At 40.6% G+C, this 23,794-nt stretch overlaps 1 protein-coding gene across 1 annotated transcript in view; it reads left to right on the top strand.

Annotated features, from left to right (window-relative positions):
• Positions 1–23,794, top strand: part of LOC122812305 (venom factor-like) — a 1,464,680-nt gene that overhangs the window by 1,162,787 nt on the left and 278,099 nt on the right. The window contains exon 27 of the mRNA XM_044084707.1: positions 3,746–3,830. Within this exon, the coding sequence (XP_043940642.1) occupies positions 3,746–3,830 (85 nt within the window). The remainder of the gene's footprint in view (positions 1–3,745; positions 3,831–23,794) is intronic.

The raw sequence follows: 23,794 nt of genomic DNA, 5'->3' as shown, positions 1-23,794 counted from the left end.
TCGTATAATACCTAACATTATCAGAACGTTGTGATTGCATATATTTTGCGCCTTCTGTTAGTGGCGGATCTCGCGACGTTTTAGTGCACTGATTTCCCATGTTAAAAAATGTTACGTAACTCTTCTTATCATGTGATATCAAGATTTCAGTTCCTTTTCACAGTTTATCTAGAATAACTGCCTACCTTACTCTGTTACCCTGATCTATGACCAAATATACAGTAATTCCTTTTGTCCCTGATCTGCATAACAAGTCTTGACAACAATATACTGTAACCTAGTCCCTGATCTAAAACAGAAAAAAGGCAAAATCTTCCTACCTGAGCCTCCAGTATTGAGCTGTCCAGGATCCGCTCTTCGGCCACAGATCAGAAAGTGGCCAACCTCTTTAAATGACAATTCAGTCAGAGGTCTTTTCACCCAAGAAGAACCATTTCGGTAACTTCTCTTGCACAGTATTCGACCACCGGTAGACTCTGATCTGCAGATGTCTGAGGGATATCCGGCACGAAGGACCAAACTGTAAAATAAAATCAAGAATTCAATACACAGGAGGTTCAGGTTCAAAAGTTTACTAGTGTACACCAGGAGGCAAAAAACGTACAAGTACAGAATTTTGTCTAACATAAAACAGGAAGTATATAGATTTTATAGTTTTTGCATTTAAGTTGTGCCCACCTTACTGACGTGGTATGTCACAGGGCATCTACATCACTTTAGCTTACAATCCTTTATTCATAAATATTGTTGATGCTGTATATTCTAAAAAAAGTTTTCCTCTGGTAACAATATGGCCTTGCTATCCACCTGGTCAGGCATAATGTCTTTCTGTAAAGTTACTTCTTCAAGGTTTCACATCAGTTCGAATACAATAGCAGATTCAGTCTTTTAATACACTTCTTTGTTCTCAGTAACACTTTCCCAACAGCTGCGTGTTATCTTAGTAACACATACACAAGGCCAAATCATCCCAGCAGGAAAGAGCAGAAGATTTCATTATTTCACATATTTAATTTCCTGACCCAGCAGATAATCATTTGTGAGAAGCATAAACATTAAAACTTGCTAAGCTAGCAACTGCCAGGGTCAGAGGTCAACTTGCTACAAGCCACACTGCAGTTTCAAAACTACTTTGCAATTACACATAAATTCATTATTTTTGTTATATCATTAATAGAATAAAATGCATTACATACTACTTTGCTTTTAAACTAGTATTTCACATATATTCAAATGCATATTTTTCTAACATTTACCCACTGTTAGTTGCACATGGATAGTCTCTGTGGAGATCATATAAGGGAAAAGACCTCAAGCTGATGCAAGAAATCCAGAGGACCACTACAGAAAGATACATGGAATGGAGACAAAATAATATGACTAGATGCTAGGGGAGCTAAAGTTCTTAGATTCATAGGTTCATAGGTTCATACTAGGCTATCTGCCCTAGGGCATTTATAAGCCTAGCCAGAATGTGTTTGGCTTTCGCCACCCATTTTAAATTTATTTTGCTATGCCCTTTTTCGAGGTTAGTATACTGTGCCTCTGTCTAACAGTGACATAGAATCCAGAAGAGACAGTGGAGATATGATACTGGTGCATTAGATCATGTCAGGGAGATTTGTCAGGATCATTCTGAATGGGAAAGACAGCAGTGAAATGAGGGCACACAAGCAGCAGATTGTAGGTGCTAACTACTCCCTGGATCTCATAAAGCATTTTTTATAGAGAGGGTTGTAGACCCATATAATGGACTACCAGAATGGTTTGCGTCTTGTGTACAGTTAGGGAATCCTAAGAGGAACTTAAGAGTGCTTAGGACAGGTGAAAAAGGGTAATGGGGAAGGAGGAATGGAGGGAAAATGAAATGTTCAATGTAGTTAGAAGCACAGATGAGCTACATTTGATAACTGTAATATAAGGTCATCCAGTGTAACAATGTTGTGACCTCCCCCCCTCTGGGCCACTAATCAAGGAGCCCAAATTCTCACCACTGACACTGGAGAGGAACGGTCACTTGGAATAAAAATGTATGCACACGGTATTTCCAGATGCAGTTCTCTGCATCAAGTACAATTTCCTTTAAGAGCACACAGGGAACACACTCAGTCCAGGGACTGGGCCCTCTCTTTCTCTCCAGGCCCCCAACAAGACTCCCCAGTTGCACTGCTGCAAAGTTGGGTCCTAAGTTGAGTATCCAAGCCAAAACCAGTGCTTTGTGTCCCTGCCCCAGATAAATGATGCACACACTGTGTGAAATTTGATTTTCAAACAGACAGACACACACACACACACACACACACACACACACACACACACACACACACACACACACACACACACACACACCTAGGACCTGGCACAGATTTACTAGCTATGCCCCCTTCTGTGCAGACTATAAGGTAGTTACACTGCCACCAGACACTCCAAAGCCAGCTACTGTAAGGCTATTAGAAGGGTACCCAATTATACTGAGTGAAATGAATATTATACCAATGGTAGTGTTTGGCTGATGCAGTAAGGCTTTCAGGAGTGGCCACAGAGCCACCAAATAGATATAAGTACTCTCAAATGTTAAAATGTTCTCTAAAGGACCAGCCACAATAAAAATGTTTAAATATATTTAATATAAATAATAAAAACATAAAAATGTGGAATATCTATTTACAATAATCACAGGAAATATTAAAATTGCACAGATGAATAGATTCACACAGATACAGTAATTAACTAATCTTACTATATTTTACTGACTGTTCTAAAAAATTACTATTCCCTGAGCACTTACTGGAGCAAGGCAAGATGACGTAGATGAGGGTCCTTCTTTGTCAGGTTTCAGAAACAGACTGCCATGAAACTTCAGTCTCAGCTGGTATTAAAACATAATTTCTTTTCAGTGTTGGATTATAGAATGACATCACACACATCTGGGCATTTGACTTCTACTTCCTATACTAACCCCATTACTAGAAACTGAACCAGAATCTCACCATACACACAGCTAGAGCTTTTTTAAGAGGTGTTATAGCATCTGCAAGCCATAAAACCATTTCAACACTTGCACCCTTCCAAAGTAGCAATTAGTTCACTGCTAAGGACAATATAATAAGGATTCACAGTCCTTGTTTTCAGAGACATTTCATTTCTGGCTGCAATCAGAACTGTAAGAAACAATCTTTATGGCCTATCAGGTAATTTAATTTCAAACTATTTTTCAAAGTTAGCTGGACTGAGATTAACCTCTTCTTTTCCAGTATCCTGTGTTACAATATATTAATTTCCACAGTTCTAATGCAATCTGATATACAGGCATATTTTTCTTTCTCTCCAGCAGGCCCAGTGTTGGTACATTTTTTAACATAAGCAACTTTATAAATACATTTTTCAACACAAGCATCTGTACAAATCAATACACAAATGACACATAATTCTTCCCAAAACTCCAGCTAGCTATGCTGACATAGTTGCGCATCCACTGCCCTAGTTCTCCTTGCATAGCTGGCAATACCTCATACTGTCACATTTGTAACAAATGCAGATAGGCTTGTTGTCTTCTACTACCATTTGATAAATGTAATATAATGTCATCTAATGTAACAATGTAACAAATGCAGATAGGCGTGTTGTCTTCTACTGCCATTTGATAAATATAACATAATGTCATCTAATATAACAATGTAACAAATTCATGTGATTAAGAGGATTTCCTTAAAAACTGACACCTTTACCTATTTGTACATAGGTACCTTGGGGAGACTGCTTCAACTATGACAATTCTGGATATTTCCATGCTGACTGGCTTTTCACCAGACCTGAATTATCTTAAACGGGTAATTTTCTAGTTCAGTCTTGTGTGTTATCTGTGTGTGTGTGTGTGTGTGTGTGTGTGTGTGTGTGTGTGTGTGTGTGTGTGTGTGTGTGTGTGTATATATATATATATATATATATATATATATATATGTTTTACTAAAAGAGAGCATATAATGTCTATTTCCAAAGGCTTTAGCTGTATAAGAAGTAAAAATAGTACATCTGTCAAAGTACTGTATTTACTAATTCATATACACGTCTAATCACTGATATGACTCAAAGATTATAAATGCAAATAACAAAAACAACAAACAATAGTGTAACACATGTGAGAGATGCAACCATATAGCCAAACTGAAGGCTAAGCTCTCTCAACTCAGTACTGGCATTACAAGTCAGGAGGAGAAGGAAACCACACTCACTACAATTCCAGTCTCACATAGACTTACCATGACAGCAAACCAAACACATAAAAACATACTTGGAGGCTCTAAATAAAAATCTGCCTAAGCAGCAGAGACCTCCAAAGCAGACACCCAAGCAACCGCTACCCCAAAACAAAACATGTACAACACATAGCTCACAAAGCCAGTGTGCCAAACATTCACAGCCCTTAAGGCTAAACAACACACCTGATACACTTGTAATAGGTGACTCTATCATCAGGCACACTGACGTCCCGCTCACCAGGCTGAACAAGGAGAAGGTCACGGTGAGCTGCCTATCGGGTGCTAGGATCTGCCACATAACACAAGCACTCAGGTCACTCCAAGGCAAGTACAAATATGACTCAGTCATTGTTCATGCTGGTGTGAATGACCTGAGACGTACCTCCCTGGACTACATGAAAAGAGACATAGAGGAGCTCTCTGAGCATGTAGCCCAGGCCGGTATGACCCTGACCTTGAGTAGCATCTTACCCTCACCAAGAATGATGCCACAGTATGAAGACAAGATTACCAGTTTCAACAATTGGCTTATAAGTATTGGTGTCATTCAAAGGGGATCCAATGCTTGTCAGCCTGGGATGACATGCTCGACAAGCCACGATGCTTCACTAGGGACGGCCTGCACCTGTCACCCCTGGGCTTTCGGATATTGGCAAAGGCTCTTGCTACCCCCATAGTGCCTTTTTTAGGCAAGACTCAAAAGACAAACCCACCTCCATAGGTATCACAAGGGATAAGAAACTAAGAGTAATGCTAATCAACGCCAGAAGTCTAAACCTCAAGATGCACGCACTCGAAACTCTCCTTAGCATGGAGAACATCGATATCTGTGCAGTAACAGAAACCTGGTTCAAGGCTCGAGAGCACCCCAGCACTACCAGGTTATACCTCATACCATGCTTTTTGGCCCCAAAACTTGGACCGAACCACAAAAGGAGGGGAGTATCAATATTCGTCAAAGATACCCACACCTCCAGGTTGGTGGCACAGCACGAAGCATCAGAGACTATCCATGTGCAACTAACAGTGGGTAAAACTGCCTTCCAGTTTATAGCCTGCTACAGACCACCCTCCCAAACCCAGGAACCCCACTCGGCCTTCCTGAGAACACTGGAAAATATGAAGGTCTCTCCAAACACTATTATATTGGGTGACTTCAACTACCCAAACATAGACTGGGAGCATTACTCTAGCTCCAACACCCTAGCCCAAAGGTTCCTAGAATTTATAAACTCAAACGCTATGGAACAACTTGTTACCACTCCCACAAGAGGGGAAAACATACTGGACCTGATCATCACCAACATGGGGACACTATGCTCCAGACCAGAAGTGTATCCCTCACTGGTAAGATCAGACCATAAACTAATCTCACTGGATATTCACATCCCGACCCCACCCCATGCCCAGAAAACCACAGTGAAAAACTTCTCTAAAGCAAATTTCACACTCCTCAAAACCGAGGTGGAATCCTTCAAAGCCCCGGCCTGTGGATATCTGCCCAGACCACAAAATCCTTTATAAACGCATTCTATGAACACCTTCAGGAATGCATGGATCATGCAATCCCAAATAAAACCAAGACCCAATCCTCCAAAGGCAGACGTCCTGTCTGGTGGACCCCAGCCATAAACAAACTATACAATAGAAGGTGGAAGCTACTACATGACAGAGCAAAATCCCAAAAAGGGAAGGCATCTCTGATCAGTATTAGGAAAAAACTACGGGCACTCATAAAATCGTCTAAGGCCAGCTTAGAGAGAAAAATTGCACAGGACACTAAGGATAATCACAAGGCTTTCTTTAGTTATGTTAGGAACCTGGGTGGGAATTCCCAGATATGCTCAGAATTAGTCCAAAATGACAAAAAATACACCGAACCCACAGACATTGCCAATATCCTAGCTGACAGGTTCAGCGCAAATGTCTCACCCCCCTCCCCACCAAAAGTGCTAATATCTATCCCAGCAGAGTGCTGCCCCCCTGACATCTCAGATGCTCAGGTAAGAGCTGCCCTCTCCAAAGCAAGAAACACAGCATCAATGGGACCAGACGGTGTCCCAGGCTGCATCCTACATGAACTCCAAAAAGAGCTAAACCCAAACCTAAAACTACTGCTCAATCTCAGCCTTACTACAGGATATGTACCCAAAGAGTGGCGTACAGCAACAGTGGTCCCTCTCCACAAAGGTGGTGCCTCAATGGATCCTGGAAACCATCGCCCCATAAGTCTCACTAGCTTGGTCTGCAAAGCTATGGAAAGGATCATCATGGACCTTATAAATAATGATATTGGGGACCTACAGACACTGGATCCTCCCCAGTTCGGCTTTGTTAAGGGCAGATCCTGCCTCTTAAACCTGGTTGATTTCTTTGAAACAGTCACCAAGGCCATTGACAAGGGGAAGGCGGTCCACACAGCCTACCTGGACCTCACAAAAGCCTTCGATACAATACCTCACTCGGGCATTATAGATAAGCTCACCAGCTTAAATATAAACCCCTATGTCACTAGATGGGTTGCAAACTGGCTCAAGGACAGAACCCACATGGTTAGAATAGCTGGAGCCATGTCAGACTCCAAACCAGTTACAAGTGGCGTCCCTCAAGGCTCAGTCTTGGGACCTCTCTTGTTCGGTATATATTTCTCAGAGGTACAGGCCAACATGGAAGGACTGTGGCTGACCAAGTTCGCAGATGACTGCAAACTGGGCGCCATAATAGACTCTCCAGCCGACACAAGCATCTTCCAAAAGGGCCTCATAGAAACAGACAACTGGTGCCAGAGCCATGGCCTCAAGCTAAACGCCAAAAAGTGTATAGTCATCCCCTTTGGCAAAAACAAAGTGCCCACAAATTACCACATAGGTGGTAATCCATTAAGTACAGAAGAAGTAATTAGGAATCTGGGGACCCAAGTTGATAGCAATCTCTCATTTGACAACCACGTGGCCAAAGTGGTTAGAAAAACATTTTATATAGCCCACCTAATCATGAAGGGATTCACATCTAGATCAGGGGAGGTCATCGTGCCTCTTTACTCATCCCTCATCAGGCCCATAGTTGAGTACAATGCCCCCTTTCTGATGTACCTTACCAGACACCTGCAGCAACTGGAAAGACCCCAAAAGTACCTCACCAAGAGGATCAAGGGGCTCAAACAGATGCCGTATGCTGCCCGGTTAAAGAAACTCCAGCTCTACTCAGTGGCATACCACCTGCTCAGAGGCGATCTGTGCCTGACGTATAAAGCCATGTCCAACCCAGAATTAATGGACATGCTGCACCTCAGAAAATCCAAATCGCATCGAGCTACGCGCTCGAGGGACTTAAACCTCAGCACTGAAATAAATAGGACATGCTGGAGGGACAGATTCATAACCCAGAGGCTCCCTTCACTCTGGAATAAAATCCCAGTCCAGGTTAGGCAAAGTCCCTCATTGACTCTCTTCAAGAGGAATCTTGATGAGTGGATGGGAGATCGTAGGTTTACCCCGGGTATCACTTCTGTGTCACTGTTAGACAGAGGCACAGTATACTAACCTCAAAAAAAGGCATAGCAAAATAAATTTAAAATGGGTGGCGAAAGCCAAACACACTCTGGCTAGGCTTATAAATGCCCTAGGGCAGATAGCCTAGTATGAACCTATGAACATGCCTTTTCAGAGTGGATTAAAACTATTAAAACCACACAAATGATGGAAGACAAAGAATGCAGCATAAATGGTGAATGTGTCATCATAATCCTTTCCATACTGTCCATCTGCACTGCAGACATTGTACATTATGATGTATCGTATGTTTATCTTTTGTTTAATGAGCCCAAATGGACAAGCAAGGCCCATTTTAAAAAGGAGATGCAGATAAAAAGGTCCAAGGCTGACAGAAAAGTACGGCTGGCATAGAAGCACTTTGCATCAATGTGGCAATGGCACAAGAAACACTGTAGAAAACATTCACCTTCAAAACATCAGTGCAACCCAGAAGTACACAACTCCTTATAATAAAACTCTGCATTTAAAAAAATGAAAATTAACTAAATTCATTATAATGCCTGTCACAGAAAACAGTGGGAGTGGTAGGCTTTCCCTTCCTCAGCTTCCTGCAAGGAATTTGAAAACCTTAATACTATTATCTTCAAGACAGGTAAAGAAAGGGACTCCTCCCCCTCCCACCCTACAGCTCAGCTCCCCCACGTAACCCCTCGTTTTGACAGAGTTTAAGGACTATGACAATTTCTGTGGACTGTCCCACAGCTTCCTGCCTTCCCTAGAAATGTTTCCGTGAGTAGCTTGGGAAGAATGAATGAGGAAGAGCCTTAGGTTATTCTACCATGGAGCCTGATACTAGAGATACCATATAATCAGCCAGGAAGCATATGGACTCTGATCCTGCAGTTTCCAAGAAAGCAGATTTTTTCTGTAAGTTCTATGTTTAGTGAAGCAGGATCCTGACCAGACATCCTTGGTTGGAATCCTACATGATCACTTCAGTCTGGCACAGGACCAGAGCATACAACAGCTTGTCATTTCGCCACAACACAGAGAGGTAAAGGCCTTACACATAGTAGGTAAGAAAAAAAGTCCTCTTGTCATAATGAAGCTTGCAGACTCCTAAGTATCTCATCATCCAGAGTTCAGTTGTCTTCAGTGGAACAAGCTCTATAAATGCTTTCTCCCACTTCGATTCTGGGATCAAGTATACAAAAGCTTTCTCCCGCCTTGATTCTATGACCAAGGAGGAGGTGGTTAGCATTTCCTATGGCAACCAAAGTAGGCTACCATGAAACATAAGCTTTAAGTGCCAGACCTTAGGTCATGATTGCTATAGTTTATATAGTATCCAGATATCGATTATTATTGTGTGCACTGCTTAATATGTTTTACATTGTTCTATATTTCATTGAATTATCCTGCCAGACACTCATTTCTTATATTGGCTACTTTCACTAATGCACAGTATCTCCTTGTAATGTATGATATCTGTGGTTACAGTATCTCCTTGTAATGTATGATATCTGTGGTTACAGTACCTCCTTGTAGTACATGAAATCTGTGGTTACAGTACCTCCTTGTAGTTTATGATATCTGTGGTTACAATATCTCCTTGTTCATAGGTTCATAGGTAGGTAGGTTCATAGGTAGGTACTAGGCTATTGGCCCTAGGGCCTATATAAGCCTAGCCAAATGGTACCCTGGCTTTTGCCACCCAAGAAAATTATTTTCCTGTGCCCCTGTCAAGCAGAGCCACAGAAGTGATCTCCGGGGTGAATTTCCTATCTCCCATCTAATCATCAAGATTTTTCTTGAAGAGTGCTAATGAGGAGCTTTGTTTGATATAGATAGGTAGTTTGTTCCAGAGTATGGGAAGTCTCTGGGACAGGAATCTATCTCTCCAGCATGTTCTGTTTATTGTGGTGACAAGGTTTAGGTCCCTAGAGTGTGTATCTCAGAGGGATTGGGATTTCTTTAAGTGGAGTATGTCAAACAGCTCTGAGTTTGACATAGCTTTGTATGTTAGGCAGAGATCACCTCTGAGTAGGCGATATGAGACAGAGTAAAGCTGGAGTTTTTTGGGACGGTCTATGTAGGGCATCTGTTTGAGGCCAGTAATCCTCTTTGTGAGGTATTTCTGTGGCCTATCCAATTGTTGTAGATGTCTTGTGAGGTACATACCAAAAGGGGTGTTGTACTCTATAATGGTTCTAATGAGTGTCGAGTAGAGGGGAACAATGACCTCTTTTTTCCTGGATGAGAAACCTTTTGTGATGAGGTGAGCCACGTGGAAGGATTTCCTGACTACTGTGGTGATGTGATTATCAAAGGTGAGACTACTGTCCACCTGTGCCCCAAGGTCTCTTATCACACTTTCAGTGTTAAGTAGACTACTGCCTATGTGGTAGTTCATGGCTACAGAGTTTTTACCAAAAGGGATGACAATGCAGTTTTTGGCATTGAGCTTGAGGCCATGGCTTTGACACGAGGCATCTGTCTCAGTGAGGCCCTTTTGTAGGATGTCCACATCGTTAGGAGTTTTGATTATGGCTCCTAGTTTGCAGTCATCTGTGAACTTTGTTAGCCAAAGACCTTCTGTGTTAGCCTGTACTTCAGAGAAGTAGATATCAAACAAGAGACGACCTAGGACTGAACCCTGTGGTACTCCACTTGTCACTGGTCTGAAGTTGGATTTAGAGTCTGCTACTTTCACAGTGTGGGTTCTGTCAGTGAGCCATTTGGCAACCCATTTTGTGACATAGGGATTTATACCTAGTTTAGTGAGTTTGTCTATAATTCCAGAGTGGGGAATGGTGTTGAAAGCCTTGGCGAGATCTAGATAGGCTGTGTGAACCACCTTACCCTCATCTATGGCTTTGGTGACCACTTCAAAGAAGTCTATCAGGTTTAGGAGACATGCTCTGCCTTTTACAAACCCGAACTGGGTAGGGTCCAGTGTTTGGAGATTACCAATGTCATTGTTTATAAGTTCCATGATGATACACTCCATAGCCTTGCAGACCAGGCTCATCAGGCTAATGGGGCGGTAGTTCCCAGGGTCCATGGTGGCTCCCCCTTTGTGGAGTGGGATAACCGTTGCTTTGCACCATTCAGTGGGCACAAAGCCTGAGGTGAGGCTATGATTGAACATGGTACTTAAGTGGGGTGCCAGTTCATTCTGTAGTTCATGTAGAACGCAGCCTGGGATGTTGTCAGGTCACATGGATGCTGTGTTCTTGGCTTTGGAGAATGTGTTTTTTACCTGTGCAGCCGTGATTACAGGTACTTTGCATTCTTCCGGTATAGAGATGGGCCCTTTAGGGGATGACAGGGGGGTAAAGTTAGCACTGAACCTATCTGCCAGGATGTTGGCGAGTAGATCTGAGTGTTGCCGTTGAGATTCTTGACATAGCTATAGAATGCTTTGTGGTTGTCTTTAAAATCAGTGGTGATTTTATTTTTGTAACTAGCTCTGGAGGATTTTATGAGGGATCTCAGCTTCTTACTGAGGCTGACCACGGAGTTCCTCCAATCATGGGATTTTGCTCTTTTTTGAAACAGTTTCTTTCTTCTGTTGTAAAGTTTGTTTATAGCAGGGGACCACCAGATTTGCTTCCTTTTTTTGGAGGATAGCATCTTGGTTCTGTTAGGGATTGCATGATCCATGCACTCGTGTAAGTGCTTATAAAGTGCAGTTGTATAGGATTCAGCAGTCATATCTCTATTGTCCATCAGCATGGGTGTTGTGAAGTTTGCCACTTCTGTCTTAAGAATCATGAAGTTAGCTTTGGAGAATTTTTTTACGGTGGATTCCCTAATGGGGGTGGGGTGGGATGTGGATATCTAGGGTGATTTGCTTGTGGTCGGATCTGACCAACAAGGAATTGACCTCTGGTGTGGAACACCGTCACCGGTTGCCCATGCTGGTAATGACCAGGTCTAGGATATTTCTGCCCCTGGTGGGGGTGTGGATAAGTTGATCCAAGGCATTGGAATTTATGAATTCCAGAAAATGTTGAGCACAAGAGTTGGTACATGAGTCATTTTCCCAGTTAATGGTGGGGTAGTTGAAATCGCCCATTACTAGGGTGTTAGGTTGTACCCTAATATTTTCCAGTGTATCAAGAAATGAGGAGTGGGAATCCTGAGGCATGGTGGGGGAACTGTAGCAAGCTACAATTTGCATTGTGGTCTTGCCCAGAGTTAGTTGCACTTGGATAATCTCAAATGCATTATGCTGAGCAACTAGCCTGGAGGTGTGGATATCCTTAATGAATGTGGACACGCCTCCGCCTTTAGTGCTTCGGTCCAGGTTAGGTGGCCGAATGGTGTGGTATGAATTATAGCCTGGTAATGCAGGGGTGCTCTCTGGAACCTTGAACTAGGTCTCTGTCACTGCACAGATGTCGATGTTCTCCATTTTAAGGAGTGCCTCGAGTGAGTGCATTTTGAGGTTTAGACTTCTAGAATTAAGTAGCATTACCCTCAGATTTTGCTTGCTTGTACCTGTTACGGTGGTGAATTTGTCATTTGAATCTTGCCTAAAAAATGGCACTATAGGGGTGGCAAGAGCCTTAGCCAGTATCCAGAATCCCAAGGGCGACAGGTGCAGGCCATCTCTGACAAAGCATCGTGGTTTGTCGATCATGTCATCCCAGGCAGACAGATAATGGATCCCCTTAGAATGACACCAGAAGCTTAGCCAATTGTTGAAGTCATTCATTTTGTCCTTGTACTGTGGTATCATTCTGGGTGATGGCAGGATGCTACTCAGGGCTAGGATCATACCTGCCTGGGCTACAAGATCAGAAAGCTCCTCCATGTCTCTTTTCATGTAGTCCAGGAAGGTACGTCTCAGGTCATTCACACCAACATGGACAATGATAGAGTCATGTTTGTACTTGCTGTGAAGTGACTTGAGTGCATGCATTATGTGTGGATCCTGGCACCTGACAAGCAGCTGACATTAACTTTCTCCTTGTTTAGCCTGGTGAGTGGAACATCAGTGTGCCTGACTATAGAGTCAACTATGACTAGAGTGTTGGGTACATTGTTATGCATTATGGACTGTGGTTGAGTGGCACACTGAGTTTGTGGGCTATGTGTCATTTGTATTGTGTTTGGGGGTGGAGGTTGCTTGCATTTCTGCTTTGGAGGTCCCTGTTGCTTGGGTAGATTTTTTTTAGAGCTTCCGCGAATGTAGGTGTATGTTTTGTGTTTCTATGTGTGTGTTTTGGTGGTGTAGGTTTTGAGGGACTATATGATGATTGTGGTGTGGTGCAAGTGTTCACCTTCTCCTCTTGACTGTCTAGTCCAGTCTTGGGTGAAGAGAGCTTTGCTTCAAGTTTGGTTATATAAGTGCATCTCTCGCAGGTTGTTGGGTGGTAGGAGGAGAGGGGTGTCTGTGTACATGAGGCAATCGCTGCATTGCCCCATGATGCCCAGATTAATCAGGTAGACAGGAGAAAACACTGGAAGCTGACCCTTAGACATGCCTGGATAGGTGCTTATTTATTAAGTACTAAAAACTGTTTTCCTCTAGACAAGTGAGGAAAGTTGAGTGCTGTAGTAATTTGAAGCTTATTTAGTGCTTACAATGAGTTCTGAACAAGTGCTGAGCTCAAAGAAACATATTTTAGTACTGAAACTAGAAAACTGACTAGTTCTAAGAAACAAAATTAAGCTAGAAAGCTTCCCCCCAACACAGAAAAGATTGGGGGCTCAGAAGCTTACAAACAGTCCTGGATAGAGCAAATCTGTATATGGACTAGACAACTTATATATACTTATATAGTATATGATATTTGTGGTTACATTATCTCCTTGAAGTATATGATATCTGGGGTTAGAGAATCTCCTTATAATGTATGATATATGCTGTTACAGTATCTCCTTGTAGAATATGATATATGTGGTTACAGTACCTCCTTGTAGTATATGATGTCTGTGGTTACAGTACCTCCTTATAGTATATGATATCTCTGGTTACAGTACCTCCTTGTAGTACATGATATCTCTGGTTACAGTATCTCCTTGTAGTATATGATATCTGTGGTTACATTACCTCTTGTAGTATATGATATCTTATGCTACAGTACCTCCTTATAGTATATGGTATCTGCTGTTACAGTATTTCCTTGTAGTATATGACATCTGTGGTTATACTATATCCTTGTAGTGTATGATATCTGTGGTTAGGCTACCTCCTTGTTGTATATGATATTTGCAGTTACAGTATCTCCTTGTAGTATATTATGTCTGTGGTTACAGTATCTCCTTGTAGTACATGATATCTGTGGTTACAGTATCTCCTTTGTAGTACATGATATATGTGGTTACAGTCTCTCCTTTGTAGTATATGATATCTGTGGTTACAGTACTTCCTTGTGGTATATGATATCTGCTGTTACAGAGTCTCCTTTGCAGTATATATTCACAATTACAGTATCTCCTTGTAGTATATGATATCTGTGGTTACAGTATCTCCTTGTAGTATATGATATCTGTGCTTACAGTATCTCCTTGTAGTATATGATATCTGTGGTTACAGTATCTCCTTGTAGTATATGATATCTGTGCTTACAGTATCTCCTTGTAGTATATGATATCTGTGCTTACTGTATCTCCTTGTAGTATATGATATCTGTGCTTACAGTATCTCCTTGTAGTATATGATATCTGTGGTTACAGTATCTCCTTGTAGTATATGATATCTGTGCTTACAGTATCTCCTTGCAGTATATAATATCTGCTGTTACAGTACCTCCTTGTACTGTATGATATCTGTGGTTACAGTTCTTTCTTGTAGTATATGATATCTGCTGTCACAGAGTCTCCTTTGCAGTATATATTTGTGGATACAGTATCTCCTTGTAGTATATGGGGTTCACTACAAAATCCCGAACTTTTGAAATACAGAATTTCAAAAGCTTGAGACTATAAACCCGAAACCCCTAAATACAGAAACTACACAAGCGCGAAATTTAAACTCCCGAGCATCTAACACATACAGCACACACATACACATAGCTTTCCCCCACAATCAAACATATCACACTACACTACACTACAAATAAGCAGGGGGGCAAGCTCCCATGCACCCCCCACACCCCCCTAATTAAATATTCTAACTCCGAGATCGCACAAACAGACACACGAGGCAAACTCACACCCACACGTTACAGTCCCTTGCACACACACACATCACAGTCACTTACACACACTAAATTCCAAAGACATGCATCTGGAGCATTTCTCCCCAGGCCTCCGCTGAAAACAGGCTCTGTGGAACCTAGTCGGACATTCCCGGTCAACAAATATTAAATAAATAAATAATAAAATAAATAAAAATTCCCCTCACAAGCATACTTACACACATACTTACCTGAACCACAACACCAGAAGCTCGAATTCAATATGTCCGAACATCGGGATTTTGAATTTCACGCTTCTGGTCTTTCGGTATTCCGGTGTTTCGGCTACATAGTCTCAAGCTTTTGAAATTCGGTATTTCAAAAGTTTGGGATTATGTAGTGAACTCAGTATATGATATCTGTGCTTACAGTATCTCCTTGTAGTATATGATATCTGCTGTTACAGTATCTCCTTGTTGTATATGATATCTCAAACGCCCAAGTGAGAACTGCTCTCTCCAAAGCAAAAAACACAGCATGCATGGGACCTGATGGTGTCCCAGGCTGTGTGCTCCACGAACTCAATGAGGAATTAAACCCACAGCTAGGACAGCTGTTTAATCATAGTCTCACCTCTGGATACGTACCCAGGGAGTGGCGCACTGTAACTGTAGTCCCACTTCACAAAGGCGGTGCCTCCACAGACCCTGGAAATTACTGGCCCATTAGCTTGACAAGCCTTATCTGCAAAGCTATGGAGAGGATCATAATGGACCTCATAAATAAAGACATAGGGAATTTGCAGACTTTGGATCCAACCCAGTTTGGCTTTGTCAAAGGCAGATCATGCCTTTTAAACTTGGTTGACTTTTTCGAAACAGTCACCAAAGCCATTGATGAGGGAAAGGCAGTCCATACAGCCTACCTCGATCTGGTGAAGGCCTTCGATACAATACCCCACTCGGGTATCATTGAAAAACTCATCAGCTTAAATGTTAACCCATACATCACAAGATGGGTTGCAAACTGGCTGAGTGACAGAACCCAAAGGGTCAGAGTTGCTGGCGCCATGTCAGACTCAAAGCCTGTCACAAGTGGTGTCCCACAGGGCTCAGTCCTGGGCCCACCCACTCTTGTTTGGCATCTACTTTTCCGAAGTACAAGCAAACACAGGAGGGTTATGGCTGACAAAGTTTGCAGATGACTGCAAACTGGGTGCCATAGTCGAAAACACATCTGGCACAGATATCCTTCAGAAGGGTCTCACAGAAATGGATGACTGGTGCCAGAGCCATGGCCTAAAGTTAAATGCCAAAAAATGCATAGTCATACCCTTCGGGAAAAACAAGGTTACCCCTAGCTACCATATAGGTGGTAATCCTCTGAGCACAGAAGAAGTTATCAGGGACCTGGGGACCCAGGTTGACAGTAGCCTGTCATTCGACACCCATGTAGCTAAAGTAGTTAGGAAGACCTTCTACATTGCCCACCTCATCATGAAGGGATTCACATCTAGATCAAGGGAGGTCATAGTCTCCCTATACTCATCACTCATCAGACTAATGATTGAGTACAATGCCCCATTCGGAATGTATCTGACCCGACACTTGCAGCAGCTAGAGAGGCCACAAAAGTTCCTCACCAAAAGGATAAAGGGTCTCAAAAATCTGTCCTATGCTGCCCGACTGAAAGAACTCCAGCTCTATTCAGTCGCTTACCGCTTGCTCAGAGGTGACCTTTGCCTGACATACAAGGCCATGTCAAACCCAGAGTTGATGAATATGCTTCACCTCAAAAAATCTAGATCCGTCAGAGCCACAAGGGCGGGAGACTTAAACCTCGACACAGCTATAAATAGGATGTGCTGGAGGGATAGATTCATCACCCAAAGACTCCCTATGCTGTGGAACAAAATCCCGGTATATGAGAGGCAGAGCACCTCACTGGCCTTGTTCAAGAGAAATCTTGACCAATGGATGGGAGATCGCAGATATACTCCAGGGATTACCTCAGTGTCACTGCTAGACAGAGGCACAGCAAAATAATGGGTATAGTTCCCCATACAAAAGGGGTGGCTTAAGCCACAAAACTATGGGCTAGGCTTATAAATGCCCTCGGGCAGATAGCCTAGTATGAACCTATGAACCTATGAACCTATCTGTGGTTACACTACCTCCTTGTAATATATGATATCTGTGATTACAGTACCTCCTTGTAGTATATGATATCTGTGGTTACAGTACCTCCTTGTAGTATATGATAACTGTGATTACAGTATCTCCTTGTAGTACATGATATCTGTGGTTACACTACCTCCTTGTAGTATATGATATCTGTGGTTACAGTATCTCCTTGTTGTATATGATATCTGTGGTTACACTACCTCCTTGTAGTATACGATATCTGTGGTTACACTACTTCCTTGTAGTATATGATATCTCTTGTTACAGTATCTCCTTGTAGTATATGGTATCTGTGGTTACAGTATCTCCTTCTTGTGTATATCTGCTGTTGCAGTGTCTCCTTGTAGTATACCACGTTTCTATAAAACCTAATTGTTGTTTTAAACACATTTATTGAAGTATCACTTGTGACATAGGCAAATTTACATCTGTATAAAATTAGTCAAACTGTATTAACAAGTTCACTTTTACAAACATTATACTTCACATATGTATATTGCTATACATCATATAACCTAAGCAACCTTACATAAGATATTTTTTCAATTCCTGCCCCTTTTTCAAACAAGAAACATCTTTATTGAAACATCACTTATGATATAGGCAATCATGCATTTATATAAATGAAAACAAACCACAATGACACACTCCCAGTTGCAAACATTGTACACCCCTTATTGTCCACCCAATCACTTTCAGTCAAATATTACATAGCTCATTTTAGTCCTGCCTCCTTTTAAACCTCATCACTCCACTGTATGTATTGTTCCCACAATTCCCTTTTTTTCCAATGTAGTTTGCTCCTATCCTTTTCTAAAGATCTCACTTCCAGATGTTTTATCTCTGTTACTGTATTCACTACTTCTAGTATGGTTGGTTTAGATTTTGATTTCCATTTTCTAGTAATTGCTTTTTTGGCAGAAACCAGAATTAGATGCAGCAAAGCCTTATCAAGTTTAGGCAATTTCGATTCTGTATCACAGTTCAGAAAATCATCTTCCTTGTCACACCAATCTGCCCACCCAGCATCTCCAACAGTGCATCCAACAGGGAATCCTTAAAGTCTGCCAACTCACTGCACTCCCAGAAAATATGTTCCCAGTTACCTCTTTCTTCCACATCACACCTCTAACATTTGCTGTCTACCTGGGAAAACTTTTCTGGCATCAACTTGGGGTATAAAAATGTCTATGTTGACATTTCCAAGCAACCTCCTAAATCTTCTAGATTTTGTTACATATTTGGGAGACATACGTATATCCTCCCATTGTTTCTTTGTGAATTGCTTATCCAGTCTCTCATCCCAATACTTTTTAACCTCTTCTGATTGATTCTTATAGTTATCATGCAATATTTTGATGCTCTACTAATTATTCCTTTTTAATGCCAGCTTCTGTTCTAGATTCTACAAAAAACTCTACCACTGCTGATCTTTCATTTAGGACCCCACCATTTCTTTGTCTTTGCCTATACTCTGTTATCAGTCCTGATAATGAAGCAGTCTCCAACCTGTAGTCCAAATAAATACTTGGTGTCTTCCCATATAATCATCTTTCTCTCTCGAGTTATTTGCTCCTACTATCTTGATTCCTTTAGCAATTTTCTCCACTAAATTACAGCCCCCTTTTGCCTGTTGTCTATATTCCTAATTGCATTCATTGCTATCGGCAGAATCTCATTTCTCCATTCCAGTGTTGACTTAGTTTTTAGAATATTTTCTGTTACTTTATGGATATAATATTCTGCAAGATTATTGTTATTATCCACAAAGACCTGCATCCAAAATACCAGTCTCCTTGCTTCTTGAAATTCCCACCCTGTTTCATTGTCATCCCTTTCCACTTTGAATTATATTTTTGTGCTTGTGCTATGTATAGGAGCCTTAGCTATGTAACTCTGAAATAGCCCTTCAAATCGGTTAATCTCAATCTGTCTTGTTCAACTGGAAGAATCAGCCTACCCCACTTGACTCTTGCAATATTCCCCTCCCAGATAAATTCCTTTAGCCCTTTATTAACTGCTATCCAAAACTTATCTGGTTAATCAAAATATGCCCGATCTGTGTACAAGACTAACATGACTAAAAACATTTCTCCCACTATTGACACTACCACTACCACCACAAATGGATTTGAAAACAAAACTTTACTTACCCATTTATCAAATGCCTAAACCAGTACTGCAGACATCAGTTTCCACCGGAAAACCTACCTCTGCCATTTTTACATACATGATATCATCACCTGTTAAAGTGATACCAACAAAGTTGCAATCTGCAGCACTAACACTATACAAAGTTGCAATCTGCAGCACTAACACTATACAAAGTTGCAATCTGCAGCACTAACACTATACAAAGTTGCAATCTGCAGCACTAACACTATACAAAGTTGCAATCTGCAGCACTAACACTATACAAAGTTGCAATCTGCAGCACTAACACTATAGCGTATATGACAATCACATTCTCAACCATTTAACTTTTCAGCTTTTTGAGGCTTCAACATTCTAGTCTTGATGTTATGATGTTCAATGCCATGGTAAGTTGATAAATGAACGGAATCCTGTGGTTACAGTATCTCCTTGTAGTATATGATATCTGCTGTTACAGTATCTCCTTTAGTATATGATATCTGTGGTTAGATTATCTCCTTGTAATGTATGATATCTGTGGTTACAGTACCTCCTTGTAGTATATTTTATCTGTGGTTACAGTACCTCTGTGTAGTATATGATATCTGCTGTTACAGTATGTCTTTTAGTATATGATATCTGTGGTTGCAGCAGCTCCTTGTAGTATATGATATCTCCAGTTACAGTATCTCCTTGTAGTGTATGATATCTGCTGGTACACTATGTCATTTAGTACATATCTGTGGGTACAGTACTTCCTTGTAGTATACAATATCAGTGGTTACAGTACCTCCTTTGTAGTAGATGATATCTGTGGTTACAGTATCTCCTTGTAGTATATGATATCTGTGGTTACCATATCTCCTTGTAGTATATAATATCTGTGGTTACAGTATCTCCTTGTAGTATATGATATCTGTGGTTACAGTATCTCCGTGTAGTATATGATATCTGTGGTTACAGTATATCCTTGTAGTATATGATATCTGCGGTTACTGTATCTCATTGTAGTATATGATATATGAGGTTACAGTACCTCCTTGTAGTATATGATATATGTGGTTATAGTACTCCTTGTAGTATATGATATCTGTGGTTACAGTATCTCCATGTAGTATATGATATCTGTGGTTATAGTACTCCTTGTAGTATATGATATTTGCAGTTACAATATTTCCACATAGTATATGATATCTGTTGTTACAGTATTTCTTTGTAGTATATTTTATCTGCGGTTACAAGTTCTCCTTATAGTATATGATATCTGTGGTTACAGTATCTCCTTGTAATATATGTTTGCAGTTACAGTATCTCCATATAGTATATGATCTCTGTGGTTACAGTACCTCCTTGTAGTATATGATGTCTGTGGTTACAGTACCTCCTTATAGTATATGATATCAGTGGTTGCAGTATCTCCTTGTAGTATATGATATCTGTGGTTACAGTACCTCCTTATAGTATATGATATCCGTGGTTGCAGTATCTCCTTGTAGTATATGATATCTGTGGTTACAGTACCTCCTTGTAGTATATGTTATCTGCTGTTACAGTAGCTCCTTGTAGTATATGATATCTGTGGTTACAGTACCTCCTTGTAGTATATGATATCTGTGGTTACAGTACCTCCTTGTAGTATATGATATCTGTGGTTACAGTACCTCCTTGTAGTATATGATATCTGTGGTTGCAGTATCTCCTTGTAGTATATGATATTTGCAGTTACAGTATCTCCATGTAGTAAATGATATCTCCAGTAACAGTATATTCTTGTAGTATATGATATCTGTGGTTAAAGTACCTCCTTGTTCATATATCTCTGTGGTTAAAGTATCTCCTTGTAGTATATGATATCTGCTGTTACAGTACCTTCTTGTAGTATATGATATCTGTGGTTACAGTAACTCCGGCTAGCATACAATGTCTGTGGTTACCGTACCTCCTGGTAGTATATGATATCTCCAGTTAAAGTACCTCCTTGTAGTATATGATATCTCCGGTAGCAGTATCTCCTTGTAGTATATGATATCTGTGGTTAAAGTACCTCCTTGTTCATATATCTCTGTGGTTAAAGTATCTCCTTGTAGTATATGATATCTGCTGTTACAGTACCTCCTTGTAGTAGCTGATATATGTGTTTACAGTATCTCATTTAGTATATGATATCTGTGGTTACAGTAACTCTTCGTAGTATACGATGTCTGTGCTTAGAGTATCTCCTTGTAATATATCACATTTCTGTAATACCTAAACCCCTTTATTGAATTATCACTTGTGACATAGGCAAATTTACTTTTATATAACAGTAATCAAACTGTATTAACAAGTTCACCTTTGCAAACATTATATACCACATATATTGCTATACATCATATAACCTAAGCAACGTTTCATAAGTTATTATTCAATTCCTGCCATTTTTTAAACAAGAAACATCTTTATTAAACCATCGCTTATGATATAAGCAATCATGCATTTATATAAATGAAAACATACCACAGTGACACAATCCTAGTACAAGCATTTGACATCACAAACTATACTGACACACTCCCAGTTGCTAACATTATGCATCCCTTATAATCCACCCAATCATTGTCAGTGAAACATTACATGCTCATTTAAGTCCCGCCTTCTTTTAAACCTCATTTCTCCCCTGTATGCACTGTTCCCACAATTCCCACGTTTCCTATGTAGTTTGCTCCTTCCCTTTTCTAAAGATCTCAGTTCCAATTGTTTTATCTGTTCTTCTATATTCACTACTTCTAGTGTAGTTGGTTTAGATTTTGATTTCCATTTTCTAGTAAATGTTTTTTTGGCAGCCCCCATAATTAGACACAGCAAGGTCTTACCATATTTAGGCAATTCCAGTTCTATATCATGTTCAGAAAATCATCTTAATTGTCAAACAAATCTGCCCACCAAGCATCTCTGACAGTGCACCCCACAGTTAATCCTTAGTCTGCCAACTCACTGCACTCCCAGAAAATGTTAATTTATTTTATTTATTTATTACTTACTTACTTTTGATAACCGACTAGTGTCTGACTGGGCCAGAAGCCTGTTTTCAGCAGAGACCCGGGGAGAAAAGCTCCAAGGAAGATAACATAATTATACATTTCTACATATGACAATTAAAAAAGGAGTTCAAACGCAAGTTCATTGATATTGTATCTAAAAGCATATAACAATGGTAATACAATATACTTATACTATTCATACAGAGAAAATAAAAGTATATGTTTTTTTTCAGGATAAAAATATCACAAACTAAAGCTAAGAAGGCTCAATTGCCAAGAAATATTGGCAGTGGGTGTTGTAGAGAAGGAAGTTAGACAGTAAGGGGTTAAATTAATTAGCCTGGTGGAGAACATGAGCGAAGCCTATGTTTGGTGAAATATTCCTTTAGGAACTGTTTAAATGAATGTTTATCATTGATGGAAAGAATATGCTGAGGTAGAGAATTCCAGTGTTTGTCAATGATAGGTGAGTATAAGGAGACGCCATGAGAGTTTTGGGTTTTGTTAACCTTCAAGAATACTTTATTAGTGGACCTAAGAGTTTTTTGGTTAGTGTAGGGTTGGACAAGGTCCGATAGAGCTGGGCAGTTGTCAGATTTGTATAAGACTGTATGGGCAGTTAGTAGCTGAGTCACAGTAAGCAGGTGAGGGAGCTCTAACCAGTCCAGCTGGAGAAGGGCAGTGCAATGGTGAGATCTTTGAGACTGATTAGTAGCAAATTTGGCAATTTTGTTATAGCAAGATTCAAGGCTATTCAGTTCAGATTTGTGAAGACTGGTAAATATTTGTGAACAGTAAAGCAGGGAAGATAAGAGATGGGTTCTGGCTGTTGCAAGTCTGGTATGTTCCCAGTTATCTCTTTCTTCCCCATCACACCTGCATTTGCTGTCTACCTGAGCAAAAATTTTCTGGAGTTTACTTTGGTGCAAAAATATCTATGTAAACATGTCCAAGAAGAAATCCTAAATCTTCTAGATTTTGTTGCATATTTGGGAGACATTCATATATCCTCTTATTGTTTCTTTCTGAATTGCTTATCCAATCTCTCTTCTCAATCCTTTCTAACCTCCTCTGATTGATTCTTATAGTTATGCAAAACTGTATATGCTGTGCTAATTATTCCTTTTCTAATGCCAGCTCCTGTTCCAGATTCCACTAAAAGCTCTATCAGTGCAGGTCTTTCATTTAAAACCCCACCCTATTTCTTTCTATTTGCCTAGAGTCTGTTAGCGATTGTGTTAGAGAAGGCAATCTCCAACCTGTAGTTGAAATAAATTCTTGGTGTCTTCCCATATTATCATTGTTCCCTCTCTAGTTATTTTCTCCCAATATCTTACTTTTGTTGCCAGTTTTATCCAATAAATTCCAACCCCTTCTTGCCTATATTCTATATCCCTAATTGCATTCAGCCCTATCGGCAGAATCTCATTTCTCCATTCCCATGTTGGCTTAGTTTTTAGAATATTTTCTGTTACTTTAGGGGTATAATATTCTGCATGATTATTGTTATTCTCCTTAAAGGCCTGCATCCAAAATCCCAGTCTCTCCTTGCTTCTTGAGATCCCCCCCCCC

The sequence above is a fragment of the Protopterus annectens genome, chromosome 9.part0, assembly GCF_019279795.1.
Source record: "Protopterus annectens isolate FY-2018-M chromosome 9.part0, PAN1.0, whole genome shotgun sequence".
Classification (NCBI taxonomy): Eukaryota; Metazoa; Chordata; order Ceratodontiformes; family Protopteridae; genus Protopterus; species Protopterus annectens.
Note: the sequence above shows the minus strand (reverse complement) of the source record. Positions and strands in the feature narration are given on the sequence as shown.